Raw genomic sequence first — 14,736 nt, 5'->3', positions numbered from 1 at the left:
TTCGTTTAACACTCGATTGTCGATAGTTCTGGGTAATTCCAACAGGGCTTTTACCTTTTTCCGTAGTGGACCAGTTTCCGAGTAACTTGGCCTGCGGGTTTAGCTACTCAGATTCGCGCGACTATAGAAACTTTTGCAAAAGATCAGCATGAACTTTTTACACTTGTAATATACCGTATACACCCTTTTTCTCAAAGCACTCTACCATCACCGACGCCTAATTGTGCGCCTCGTTTTACAGCTACTCGGTGAGGAAAGATACGCGAACAATGAAAAGGACTACTCGAAACATGCGACGCACCATCGGCGAAGTGAGAATTCTAGTCGCTCCGTAAGCCCGGATCTCGAAGCGTCCTGCATCTTGCCCGACAACCTTGGCTACGAGGACAGTCTCGACGTCGCCTTCGAGCATAACAACAAATTGCGGGACAAGATACAACAGCGAATGCGGGAAAGCGAGAATCTGATCGCCAGCTCGTTTCCACGCGAGGCTAACAACCCGACAACCCGTCATCCTTCTCATGGCGACTTGAATTCGCCCCATGGAGTTGCTCATCCAGCTTCAACCGTTCACGCGGATGAACCGAGGATCGCTTCCTGTGTCGCCAAGGGCCTAGACGATCATCATCATCATCATACCTCAAAAAATGCTTCCCTTGAATCCGCAGGCTTCAAGCAAAAGATGACATCCACCCTGGGTGGACTTCTTGACAAACTCGCGCTTTCCAATCTGCTTCACGACACCACCAAACACGATCACAAGTAAGGCGTATTCCCTAATTATAATAATTTTTTCAAATTTCTTATCCGAATACTGATTTCAGCATTTGGATTTGACCAATGAACTCCCGAACTTCCGAATATCGCCCAGCTTCGTTTAAGTTCCTCAATTTAGTGATTAATATGAACCTGAACTCGATCCCTTGACCGAAGCGTAGGAAAAGCTAAATTGAAAACGAAAATCGTTTCGCGACTGGGACACTCGCTGAAATTATGCAAACCGCTCATTTTATTTTATACCTCTTGTATGTACGTACACACCCGGCTATAAATCATTTGAATTAGTTAAGCTGGCATGATGGTTTTGGGTTTAAGCGCGCTATTACTGTGCCTAATTCATCGCGTGTGCGGTCCTCTATTCAACGACTCGTACGTAGGTGGGTATTGATCCAAGCTTCGGACTTTTCGCGTTACACTTCGACCCGTGTCGTCCTTCGTTGTCCTTTGTCATCCTAAAACCACAAATACTCCCCAGGCACACTATCCTCACAGTGTAGTATTACATATGGTCTTTAATGATCCTTTCCTGTTGTCCCAAACGTCATCATATTTGGAACGATCACGCTGTTTACGATTAGAAACTTGCCACCATAGCTTTTGATGGAACAACATACCGACCATGCCATTTTATTATTTTTATTTTTTGACCTTATGCGATTCTTTACACCTCATTGACTCTCACGAATGTCCAAATATAAGTACTTAGTTGCATGGTTTTTTTATTATAAATTCACGTTACTTTTGAATTTCAAAAACTTGATATGGTGACAGGAAAACTGACCTCAAAACTAGTCCATTTAACAATAAAATAATTTCTTAGAGGAATGGTTCTGAAGAGTAATCAGATCATTTAGAGTCTTGCGAATTCAATTCTTCTCTATTGGTCGAGGAAAATAGTTTAAGAGATATGAAAAAAACAAACTTGCTAGTCTTGATCAAGTCCTGCCATTATTTCTTAAAGTTATGTTACTTTAAATAACTTGTTTTTTTATTTGCAGTGGTTCGACGCCGATGACGGTATTGGCAGAGCTGGCCTGCGCCCGGGCACCGTCGGCAACAAAGATTGGTGAACTGGAGCCAAAAGTACTGGACAGCATGCCGACGGATCGGAAAGATATCCCCATCCGTAGGATACGGAACCCAATAAAAGAGTTATTCGAGCGTAAAAAAGAGCTGAACGATCGTAACCAAAGCGACAGAACAAGAGCCGTTGTGGTGGCGGTTGCAGCGCTCAAGGAACTGAACGTCCATCGGCACCGTAACAAGAACACGACGACAGCGAAGAAAGCGAGGAGGCAACAGCGTTCGCAGGAATTTCCGTTGGTACGGAAAAGTCCCTACAGTGGAATGGCCGAGAAGAAAAAGCGCAGGGATATTTCGTCGGAAAAAAAGGAGCCGCTGGTTATCCGTAGTGACAAGGTCAAGGACGTCTACGATTTCGACGACGAGGAGAGCCAGGCGGAAGTCGCGATGCCCAGCGTCGTCTCGTTCCGGAGCAAAGTCACGCCTCTGGAGGTTGACGTCGCCAGCCTAGCCTCAAAGGCCATCGTCCAGACCCTCGACAACGGTAAGGAGGCGGACATCCTGGGCCGCAGACTCGAGTCGATGATCGACCGGAAGTTCAAGGAAGTAGAGAAGTCCGCGCCGAAGACCAAAGGCGCTCTCAAAGCCTTCCAGAACGACCGAGGCGCCCCAAAAGACGCCGAGATCGATCCCGGGACGAAAAAAGCCAAGGAGCCGAGTGACGTGAAACTGGAAGACCAAGCCGCGGGCCCAATGGACGATTTTGTGCAGCGCGGTAAGCAGGGCTCGAAGCGTAACAGTGAGTTTAGGAAGAGGTCGAAGTCCAAAAAACGGGGTAAAACATCGCGGAAGAAATCGCGGCCCTCGGCATGGTACGAAAATGATAGTTCGGACGAATTCATAACAGCTGCGAAGACCGAGGACGTCGGTGTTGGGATATCGAAGAGCCAGAGAACCTGCTCGAAAGGTAAGCAAAATCTGTTCGCCGAGTTGTCGTCGACCTCGTCAGAGAGCGAGGAGGAGGTAGAGCTTGATTATGACTGTGGATCAACGGATGTGTTACCCGACGAAATCGACGCTGCAGAAGAACCGACGCGCGACAAATCACCCAATGATCGTCTTTGTCAGCAAACGGAAGAACACAACACCAGAAATTATTCCGAGACAAAGAAATCCGAGTCTGAAATGTCCGATCATCCGCTCGTTATCGACGAGAGACGAGAAAGCGACGAAGAGAGCAATGCCAGAAATAATTACGAACCTTCGTTTGAAATGGATGACCTTTACAGAGAAGACAGCTCCGACGAGGGAGATGCTGAGTGCCCCGTGTTCGAGGAGGTGGACAAAGTGGTCGAGGATAATTCCGAGGTCCTGCCGAAGTCGAAGTTCCTCAAGGAGGATGAACTGATCCCTCTTGAGGAGGCTCTCGATCTTCTTGACCAACCGGGAACGCTCGAAGAGTCAACGAGTCGGTCTAAGGATAAAGGAAAGAAATTTTTAACAGACAGAGAAACCGAGGGGGATAACATTAGTGTTGCAAAAGGTGAAGAGCTCGTTGAAAATTACGCCGGGAGTCCGACGAATGAGAAAATCGATGAGGACGAGACGGTTCAGCTACCAGAGAAACTGCCCGGCAATGAGAAGCCAGAGAAAGCCTCGGACAATCTACCGCTTCACGTGTTCCTAAGCAGAAAGGTGCAGGAGTCGAAGAAGCGGAAACAGCAACACCTCAAGAAACTCCAAGAGGAGCAAGAGCGGATTTTGTTGGAGCTACAGCCGACTAGGAGGCAGAGGAAATGCGCCATCGGCAAGCAAGGATTGCTAGCGGAGATCAGCAGCTCTTCGTCCGACGAGGGTGGTAGCGGTTTGAGGAAGTATCACGACAAGGACAGGTCTTCGGATACGTCGGAGAAACCGCGACGGCAGAAACGCGAGTCGAGGGAAAAGCGGAAGGAAAGATACATCGAGAAGAAACACGAGCAGATAATAGCCAAGGAGCAGAAGGCGATACAGGAAGAGATCCTGCGAGAGCTTGGAAAGAAGAAAGATGGGAGAACGACCTCGGTAATGGATTCCGTAAAGTCATTCGAGGGCGACGAGTTTGATCAGGACGAAATCAAAGAAGGAGCTGAGAGTAAAATGAGCCCGAAAAAGCAGAAGAAGCAAAAGCCCCAAAGAGCTGGCAGTGTCTTGGGTGATTCGATGGAAAAAACTGCGGACACCACCAGAGAGAAAACGTGCATCAACGAGTCGCCATCCAAAACAAAGAAGCAGTCGAAACCTGATCAAAAATCACCGAAAAAGACGTCGAGCTCGTCTAGCAGGAGCAAAAAACATTCAACCGGTGGCAAGTCGGCGGCTGAATTCAACGGCAAGGAAACAAAGGACAGCAAGGATCGGAGGTCATCGGGAATGAAACGGGACTCGACCGACGAAGAGCTGCGTACGACCAAATCCTGGAACAAGGTTGAGGAAGGTGTTGGCGTCGCCATCGGCCGCAGGAAACGTGCTGCAGCCAATCAGCTTTATTACTGGTCGAGCTCGAGCGACGAGGAAGAGGAAATCGTCGAAGAGCCTCTGGCCAACGCTGAGGAGGAAGATGACCGTCAGGAGCAGCACGGCTGGATTGTCGGCGATTCTCATAAGAGAATGATAACGATGCTCGCCATGGAGAAGCAGCTCAAGGAGAAACGGAGACGCAGTGAGGACGAGTTTGAGCCCAACAAGGCAAAGAATAAAAAGCACAGGAATAGCACGTCCTGATACAATTACGACGACTGAATTTCATTACCAAGCGAAACTGTAGTTTCATTAACACTATTATTATTGTTATTATTATCATTATTTTTTATTTCTTGTTAGTTTCCGCTCGAATGTAGAGAACCGATGTACGGTAACGCATAATTAGCTTTTTATTTTGATGTGAGTTCGAGTTTTTCTCCTTTTTTTTTTTCTGTACAATTTCATTAGCAGCGTTTCGTTACTTTCAATCATTGCCAATGCTCATACCGCTAGAACGTATCTTAGGTAATTTATAATAAAAGCTGGTTACATTGGCCAATGAAAACGTAACTGCGAATAAAACGTGGATAGACTTGTAAGAAACGAATAAACCCGAATAAGACATTTGTTTCCAGTTTGAGGATAGTGAAAATAAATATAAAATATCAAAAAGTGAATAAGATAACTTGTAATATATGGCGTGACGGTAAAATAAAAAATCTAAAAAAACTCCCTGTACAATATGCAACACGTACATTCATATATACATACATACATGCATACATACATACATACTTATATAATATACATATATTCATTCAGCTGAGATATATTTTACACTGGATCTTCATTGATCTAAATTACGAATATATAGTGATTAAATTTGAGCCAAACACGTTTCATAACAGAGCATCAGAGAGAAAGAATTGTGTTGTATACATGTATACATATATAAATGCTATGAATATATCGCTTACAATTAGACTGAATGTACGAAACATTAGTTGGACTTAGCAGACACGTGAAGGCACTTATAGACAATACTGCAGAAATTGGTTTAATCATGATAAATAACAGGTGTGGTTACTAGTTAGAAATATTATAAATGTATGATAAATGGATTATTTTTGACGGACAGCGCGCAACAGGGGTCCAATCAACTATAGCGTTTTGGCCAGCTTTTCGTGATTGCTACATATCGCAACTTGAGTAACATTTGAAAAAAAAGGAGAGAAAATAAAAACGGATTATACAAATGAAAACGAGAATGATGAAGAAAACGTTAAAAAAAAAATTATATAGATTTAAGACATATACATACATATATTATAAATGTATGTATGAATAGAAAATATTACATGAAAACGAGAATAATGAAGAATACGTTAAAAAAAAGTTATATAGATTTAAGACATATACATACATGTATTATAAATGTATGTATGAACAGAAAATATTACATGAAAATGAATAATGAAGAGAAAGAAAAGTTAGGTCAATTTCATTCAGAGAGTACGGGTATGTGTCTGAATATTCCAAATAAATGCTTACATTTAAACCAATTATTATTGATGCACGAGAATATTTAAGGCTTTACTTTCTGTTTGTGTTCAAATTAATAGATCTCACAACGTGGCCACACGTGCCGGGTTAAATTATGTTTTCTTAAATATAATTGTTTATTATTTCGTTTACTTCGAGCACATCCTCAATGGGATTGTGGATAATGATGGCGGTGATCGTGGGTATAGTAACTATTCAGATTTTCGTATTTACAATTAGTATAAAATCACAATAAGTATATGTATGTATAACATGAAGATATATGATAGACTTTATTGTAAATGTACTGCCATAACCATATTATAATTATACGGAAGCCTATAATGATAGTTAATTCCTGTAAAAATAAAATAATAGCACAAAAACATTGACAAAAAAAAGAAAAGAACTAAAAGAAAGAAAAAAAAACTAGGTACATCCGATGTAAATAGAGCATATTTTCAATGTGTCTTGAAAAAAAAAGTATGTTTTGTAATATAATAAGAATTGCAAAAATAAACTAAAATTATCGATAAAAAAACAAGTTTCGAATTATCTCCCAAACTTTAATGACACTTGTCGTTGACTGAAGATGTTCAGTCAACGCACTTGAGGAAAGGAAAGAAGAATTTAAGCGAAAGATTAATAACAAAAATATTATAATTTGGCCGATGATTAACTCTGATCGCGATTTTTTTACTCCGCAAACTGTGGCCGTAAATATATATCCACATATTCGTTGACTGAAGAATATAACATATTCTTCATTCAACGACACGGACACGTATAGAGTGATGTTTGTAAAGCGCGGGTCCTAATATGTATCATCATAATGCTGATAATTTAGGATTTGTAACAGGCGACGGCTGGCAACCCTGAGATCGAGAGAAAGAGTGCAGCAAGGTTCCGATGACTCTGCGTGCTCTGGGCTCTTTTCAAATATGGAGAGGTTATCTTTTTAAAGTAATATGTGGGATTTAGGAGACCGGAACCGTGGTATTTTTGTGTTGATAAGTGTGCTGAGCGGATGCGCTGTTTTATACAATGCCTGGGGTCCGATTCTCGCGCTAACTGTGTCGATAATCGCTGTGATACACGTATGTTACTCCCTGCTAACCAACGACAGCATTCTATCGCCGCAAGCGTTATTTTTCCTCGAATACGTGAGCGAGGGCGGCAGGGAAATATCCGCCAATTTGAATGCTGCATCGTTCTACCTATCGTCCACCCTCCGTAAGTTATACACTATTTTAAGTAACCACTGCCGGACTTACGTCGCGGCGAAAATGAGCAGATTTAGAAAAAATTCCTCATACCAATTGAGCAACGACAATCGCCAAGCGTCCAGAAGCTCTTCAAGGTTCGATCTCACCACCAATCCGCTCAGCCCCATACCCAAAAATAGCTACCAAGAAAATACCCCCTACATCGATCATCCTGCCACTCGTCAACTGAGCGATAACTACTCGTTGACAAAGCTCACCTCGACACCACTTGACCCCTGGTGCAAAGACCCTCAGGTACCATCCAACGGAGGCATCGAACTTTTCACACCAACTCGACCTCTTCGCCGAGAAATACAACCAACATTCGGACCGAATCACTCATCGATGATACAAAATGAGACTGTCTTTAGCCCTGAGGGCTCTCCGTGGGGAACCAGCATTAGCCCAAAAATGCGATCTAAAGCAGCTGGAATTAAGACTGTACAAACCGTCGCTGGACCCCTACTTGCATCTACGAGATACAACATCGATCCCAAGTAAGAAATTCATGTCGTTACTAATTGCCCAAGTTACCGCAGTTGACTTCCAACATTACATCATCTGCGTACTACATATTTTCTCCTTCCTTCAGAACATATTCGGATGTAACATCTCCAGGACTGAGCACACGCTTGGCGAAGTATGCCACGGAAGCCAACAACAAACTGACGCATCAGTCGCAGTACGCGACTGGCCAATTTCCCAAAGTCAATCTCAGCGTCAGTCCATTACCGTTAATAAACATGAAAAATGTCAAGGTCAGAACTCCCGTGACTGTGCGGATAGCTCCGCCAGAAACGAGCAGGTACTCGCCACCTGAAAGACAAAGAATTATCTCAGACATATGCAAAGCTGAGAATAGAGCACCCCAGAGCGTTGTGCAAGTGCTTAGAGAAATATCACTTAAGAGGCACGCGTCGAGAGATGATGTGAGCTTGGATTTAGCAAAAAAACAGAGAACCGAGGATATATACGAAGACAACTTGGATGATCTGGTAGAAATGACGCAGAAAAGAACCAGGGAAGATTCGCCGAACAGTGAGGAAGAAGAGGATTTGCTCAGGAACAATCAGCTTAGGCCAGTCAAGAAAACTAAGACCCCTTCTTGCTTCGATGTTTTGAATTCATTGAGCTCGAGCAATCAATATTCCTCAGGAATTAAGCGAAAAGCGAGTAGTCGTAAGTACCACAAAATCGATTTATATACTGTCTTTTCTGTGCAGAGGGAATCAAATTCTTTGCTTTTTTTTTAGTCGATTTATCCCGATGTGGCACACCCAGCATAGAGAAACATTTCAAACCTTCGGACATGGTTCAGGGGACCCCGAAATTATTGGCAACTGTAATTGAGCCTGAAATAGAGAAAATAAAACTTCAAAGAGACGATCTGAATCTGAAATCTTCTCTGAATATGGAAGTTGAGTCGTACAAGAAATCACCTGAACGGTCCTCAATGCAAGTAAAAAGTATTTTAAAAAGCGTCTCTACCAAAGACACGGTCGGAGATCAAAACCAGGATCAATCGGACAGAGTAGATAAAAAGATAGATGAAAAACCAGAAATTGAACCTATGAAGAATCTTTCTCCTGCAGTGAACAAATCAATCAGCTTCACTGAGAAATTATTTATGAAAGCAGAACCACAAGCTAATGAAAGGTTGAGAACATTAATTGAAGAACAAGGAAATATCAGAGCAAAATTCACCAGTGATGATGTTGACGAAATTAAGAAAGAAGACATTGTGAATATGAGGCAAACAAGTATGAGAGCCAGACTGCAGAGCATGTTTGATGCTATATCCGGAAAATGTGAGTATATATCTCAAATTTCATGACAGATTGCCTTTGTGATATCGGATACGATGAGTGTACGAGTAGGAGTTTAGGTGTGTATCAGGATACAAGGAGTATGCGTGTGTGAGTGGGAGTAGCGGCAGTGAGCTGTTTGCGTGGTCGGTCGAGAGCAAGCAGGCAGGTGCTGTGCTGGCCGTACCACACTGTATGCGAGAATCAGTAATAAAACTATATCTACTTGATTTGTTTAGTTGGTTGTGCATTGCTTTACTAGCCCCTACCTGGAAACATCACAGCTTTGAATTCTGACAGTTAGTTAATTGTTCAAATCAGTTAGTAGAAAATAACTCGACGTAATGGGATAGTTATATTCACACCATTGATATAAATTTGTATGTTATACCGAATGCTGAACTATTGTGTAAGATTATTTTGATTTTTTTGAAGTGAAACATTTTGTAACATAGCACAGAAAAAAACCTAAAATCTGGTCTCTTGATATTTTGCAGCTGCCAAGAAGATAAATCCAGACGTTATTATACAAGCTGACTCAAACAACGAACCTTCTACCACCTCAGATGTACCATCGAGCTCAGCTACTCTGAGATTGACGACTTCGACTACAGACATCAATACATCTCCGATTACAACATCTTCCGTAGTACCAACAATTACTAATTCGAAACTCGGCAGCACAATTAAGACTAAACACGTTACCTTCGACTTGCCTAGTTCACAGCAACCATTGATCTCGAACAGCAGCTTGACATCATCGATCTCTTCAACTGGATTCCAAGCAAGTACAACCGAGGCACAAAATCAGTCAGAAGTTCCAAAGTTGAACTTTGGAACTGTTGCTACAACTACAACAAATACTAGTGCAACTGATCCCGCTAAAGTATCTTCTTCAAATAGTCAAAACACAAACAATATGAGCACTCCTGCATCTTCTGCAACCATTTCCACCATTGCTCCTCCTTCATTTGCCGTTGCAACATCTACACAAAGTTCAACTGTGTCGTCAGGAATTCAGAGTGGCTCAAACTTGACAAGTAGTACAAGTTTAGCAACAAAATTCTTACCTCCGAGCAGCATTGGTGCATTTAGTTCATCAAATTATACCAATGTAACTCAAAATACCAACACAGTATCGGTATCCGAACCAGTAATGACAACTTTGTCACCAAGTACGGGGAAATTTGTTCAAGAACCGATCAAAGTAGTTGAGCCTGTCAAGACCGACACTCACACTCCAGCCCCGATGCCCAATTTCTCATTTGGTGCTGCTAAAATGACCTCCTCATCAGCATTCGGTGAAAATAATCAGTTCCCAGCTAGTACGCAAAATCAAGTAAACGTCAGTACTACTACACCGACAACAACGTCGTCTTTCATGCCTGGTAGTGTATCCCAAACGCAACAGTCTGCGACTAAAGTTACGTCAAACGCAGGTAGTATCGCAGTGCCTGAGACAAAACCAGCAGTCTTTTCATTTGGCGGTAATAGTGCCATGCCACAATCAACGACCAGCGGAAGCTTCTTATTTGCAGGCAATGTTAACACCGCCATGAGCCAAGCTCCTACTTTTGGAACCATTACTAATCAAAGTAACGCGACCTTCGGAAGTACGGTGGCAACGACGCAAAATCCACCAGCCTTTGGAAGCTCGGTTAATTTCCAAACTATTCAAGCTCCTGGGCTCAGCGTGGCAAGCACTACTTCGCAAAATGCCCCGACGTTTAGCAGCAGTACGCCAGGATTTGGAAGTGTTGTGACGACTGTAACTCAAAACGCGCCGACATTCGAAACCCTAGCTTCATCTGCTCCTCCGCCCGCTTATGGCATTAATACATCCACCACAAGTACATCATTTGCATTTGGAAGTACAGCGGGCCAAACTACCACTGCGTCTGTATTCAGTACAAACGTTAAATCTACTACCCCTTCCATTGCCCCTGCGTCAGGTAAAAATCCAACATTCTCCTTTGGCTCGACGTCAGCACCTGGCACTAAACCTGGCTTCTCGTTTGGCGCAAACGCTGTACCAACTACCACTTCTAGCGGGACGCTGACTTCCGGCAATACCAATCAAGTACCTGCCTACAACATTCTCAATAGTAGATGTGCACCAAGATTTGGTACTCCTGCGACTACCGCGCCTTCGGCCTTTGGAGAATCTTCAAGCACTGCAGCACCGGCACTCGGCGGAACCTCTGGCGCGGCAATGACTGCATTTGGTGTCACATCGAGTACAACTACACCATTGTTCGGTTCACCAGCCACGACAACATCGGGAATGTTTAACACTAGTGCAAATCAGTCAACCTTTGGTACTGGATCTAATTCTGCTGCTGCCCCCTCAGCCTTTAGCGTACCAAAGACAACAACGCCGCCAGCTTTTGGTTCCCACACAGCCGATACTGGCTTCAATTACGGAGGGAAAGCTGTTCAGTTTACAGGTACAGGCCTGAACACTACGCCCAGCACTGCAGCTGCTACTGGTTCCACTGTTACATCGACGGCAACTTCAGCGTTCGGAGTAACCACAGATCAAATAACTCTTTTTGGCCAAGGAAAGTCACCACCGAGTTTTGCCAGCAGTACATCACAGGCTTTTGGTAGTGGCGGAACTCCTAGCTTTGGAGCACTGAACACCTCCTTTGGCGGTGTTGCCACTACGGCATCTGGAAACAATTCTGGGTTTGGTGGTCAGACTTCGATGGCGCCAACTTTTGGAACGCAAACTCCAGCAGTAAAGCAATCTTCCCAAGCTCCTCCTCCTGCATTCGCGTCGACCAATACAAGTTTTGGCGCGAGTGCAGCGCCTTCTACTGGGTTTGGATCGTCGGCAACTACGTTTGGAACTCAAAATACAACTACGCCAAATTTCGGTGCTGGCACTGTAAGTTCCGGCTCTACTTTTGGCACCAATGTCTCGACTCCGTTTGGACAGAGCCAAAATCCCCCACCAGCTTTTGGAACCCAAAATTCAATTACGCCGAGTTTCGGCTCAACCAATAACAATGCTAGCGGAGCATTCGGCTTCAACGCCAACCAACAGCAAACGCAACAAAATTCCAGCTTTTCGTTCAGTGGCAACGCCACTGCGAATAACACGATGGGTGCGGCACCCTTCCAGTTCGGTGGTGCACCAACTAAAACAGGTGTGTTGGTTTTTCGCCATTCTTATTTCGTGAATGTAAAATTCAGGAAGTTCTCAGCACTGAGATTTTCATGAATCTTGACGAACTTTTTATTTTTTGCAGATGGCTTCAATTTTAATGCGCCAACTACTACTCCCAACTTGAATTTTGGCGCCAATGCTTCATCTTCTTTCGGTGCACCAACACAAGGATCAAACATGTTCGGAGCAGCAGCGCCGGCTGTTCCTGCTAGTGGAATGTTTAGTATTGGGGCTGGTTCTACAGCTCCGAGATCTCGATCGAACAGGACGCGGAGTAGGAGATAGTGGAGAATGTAATTTTAATTTACCATTATCGAAATGTATAATTGAGTAAGAATTAGCTATAAAGAATAAGAAATTAAATTTTGGTTATTTGATGCTAATCGAGCAGAATAATGATAGGATGATTTCTAAATTTTATAAAATCCGGAGAAAGTCCAACGGTTCAATTCACATATTACGCATAAGATCTTTATTGCCTTGACGCTTTTAAATGCGAGAGGATGGTACTGTAACGGTAACGAGAACGAATAATAATAAATTTACAGGGCGCACCAAATTGGTTTCAGATTTTACTCACCTTAACTTTTCCTCGTGGTTTTTTATAAGTATCGTTACTACGCATGTTCGTAATTTGTAATATATAATTATTACAACTACCATTACTAAAATCGTTGCCTGACACTGTTGACAAACCAATTATTTCAGAACACTGACAAAATGTATTTCACCTCTTTTCACCGTTTACAGATCAAGTATTGAGCGGGTTAAAATTCTACTGATGACAAAACCAGAGTCCTGACTAACTTTAAAATCATGACATTTTTCAGCATCTATTGATGACTCTGTTAAGGTTTAACAGCTGGTGTCAAATACTCATGAGTCCTCCATTTGATCAATTTATCCGCTCAACCAATGATAAGTTTTTAACATTTTTTGTTCCGTACTTGTTGCACTTGGTGCCCCTATTGTTAATAAGAATACCTTTCGATTAGTTTGTACAAAATGTATTTATATTCTTTTGCAATATTGAAAGAAAATCGCAGGAACGGATACAAAATAATAATAATAATAATAAGGCCAAGTCTCGTAAATTATATATTAGTATAACTTTATTAAATATCACTGATTGGTTTTATATTCAATATACCGTGCTTGCCGGATTACTTTCAAGGGCATTAAATAATCGTTGTTTAATCAAGTGTCTGCCATTTTTTAACTCCCGAACTAAAATTCCGTGCTAAACGATACGTGTTGAAATAACAAGCGTTTGGATCTATTCAGATAAAATCATGTTTGGAATTGTTATTTGTTTTCTACTTTGACTATTGAGCTTAGTATCGTATTAATTTGTTCGTGTATAGTAAGTAAGTATCTCTAAGCGGAAAAAAGCCAGTCTTATATTTAAAAAAAAAAAAAAAACTGTATACATATGTATAATAGATCTTATCCCCGACGCGACGTGTCTAGATACATTGTATGATTCATATTTTAGTCGGTATAATTGTGTACGCAAAATTACGCACGTACGGGATTCGATTGCCTATGCACTACTATTAAATATCATTATACCATACTAACTTAACGGTAACGGTAATAATAAATACTGTAATAGTAATTAAAATGAAACACATACATCTGTTTGTACGTACACTTAAATTTAAGTAAGTATAGTAAGAGTTTTAACATTTTGTAACCGGTGTTAATTAATAGTAGTATATCAACGATATATCGTTACGTATACACATGTATGATACTATTATCGATGATTATTAGGACGAAAAAAGTAATAAATCAATATTCTCATATTATTGACGCTTCTAATCCGATATTGTAATTCTATTTGTACCCAGTATCGACGTCGATAGATACATACATACATTGAATATCGTAAATCTGTTTGGAAAAAGTTTGGCAAATGCTCGCGAAAATTTGTTTGCATTCAAATATATCGAATCATTTCTCAACGTCTTCTAATCCTCACCCGTAGTTCGATAATCTTCATGTACGAGCTTAGGGTTTACATTTGTATCTCGAAATTTCTATCCAATACCCTCGTAACTGATTATGAGTGTAAACTAAACAGTTTACACTTGGCCGCAAAAATGTCTGTTAGAAATTTCTCGCCGTAAGTTTGTGCTGTAAGCGCGAGGCCAGAAAAACTGAATCGTCGTTATACGACTGCAAGCGAAAGTATACTTTTTTTTTTGCTGTTCTAACGCTGTACTCGATAAAGAGTCGAGTAACCGACGACGGTTTGTCTACGATTTTAATTTATTCGATAAACTAGAGGTCAATAAACATCGTGAAGAGTAAATCTTGTATTTTCGTATTTTCGAGCTGGAAAAAAGCCATACGCTTAATCAACCGGCTGCATGAATGACAAAGATTCTCGAAACGACACTTGACTGGTTCGGATGCCGATTTAAAATTAAGATTATTCGGCCCTTGTACCCAACGTGTTGACGTCCAGTCAACAGGCGGTAAAGTTCTATTCACCGGGTCTTGTAACGACGCGAGTTGTTTACGAGTCCGAATTAAACGCGGGGAGTCTCGGAAAACAAAACGCGTTTGCGAGAAAAACACAGGTACACGCGATATATCGATTTGGCCAGAGTACGCATCAGCGGTAAAAAATAAGGACGGG

At 42.0% G+C, this 14,736-nt stretch overlaps 2 protein-coding genes across 3 annotated transcripts in view; both read left to right on the top strand.

Moving 5' to 3' along the window:
- The window catches only part of LOC124179479, a 57,109-nt gene extending 50,794 nt beyond the window's left edge, over window positions 1-6,315 (top strand). For both annotated transcript variants that reach the window (XM_046563881.1, XM_046563880.1), the window contains exons 7-8: window positions 242-762; window positions 1,779-6,315. In XM_046563881.1, the coding sequence (XP_046419837.1) occupies window positions 242-762; window positions 1,779-4,566 (3,309 nt within the window). In that variant the 3' untranslated portion in view covers window positions 4,567-6,315. The remainder of the gene's footprint in view (window positions 1-241; window positions 763-1,778) is intronic.
- A 418-nt stretch (window positions 6,316-6,733) lies between these two features.
- LOC124180138 (nuclear envelope pore membrane protein POM 121-like) lies at window positions 6,734-13,560 on the top strand. Its single transcript, XM_046565246.1, has 5 exons — window positions 6,734-7,609; window positions 7,705-8,291; window positions 8,366-8,920; window positions 9,415-12,069; window positions 12,172-13,560. The coding sequence occupies exons 1-5, from the start codon at window positions 6,816-6,818 to the stop codon at window positions 12,372-12,374; spliced, it is 4,794 nt and encodes a 1,597-aa protein (XP_046421202.1). The 5' UTR covers window positions 6,734-6,815; the 3' UTR covers window positions 12,375-13,560.
- The last annotated feature ends 1,176 nt before the right edge of the window (window positions 13,561-14,736 follow it).

This window comes from Neodiprion fabricii, chromosome 4 (assembly GCF_021155785.1).
Source record: "Neodiprion fabricii isolate iyNeoFabr1 chromosome 4, iyNeoFabr1.1, whole genome shotgun sequence".
Classification (NCBI taxonomy): domain Eukaryota; kingdom Metazoa; phylum Arthropoda; class Insecta; order Hymenoptera; family Diprionidae; genus Neodiprion; species Neodiprion fabricii.
Note: the sequence above shows the minus strand (reverse complement) of the source record. Positions and strands in the feature narration are given on the sequence as shown.

Bases quoted from the DNA above. Each gene is read 5' to 3' on its own strand.
- LOC124180138 (XM_046565246.1), top strand. From the start codon at position 6,816: ATGTGGGATTTAGGAGACCGGAACCGTGGTATTTTTGTGTTGATAAGT. The intron at 8,292-8,365 runs GTAAGTACCACA...CTTTTTTTTTAG, and splicing joins TAAGCGAAAAGCGAGTAGTC to TCGATTTATCCCGATGTGGC. The intron at 12,070-12,171 runs GTGTGTTGGTTT...TATTTTTTGCAG, and splicing joins TGGTGCACCAACTAAAACAG to ATGGCTTCAATTTTAATGCG.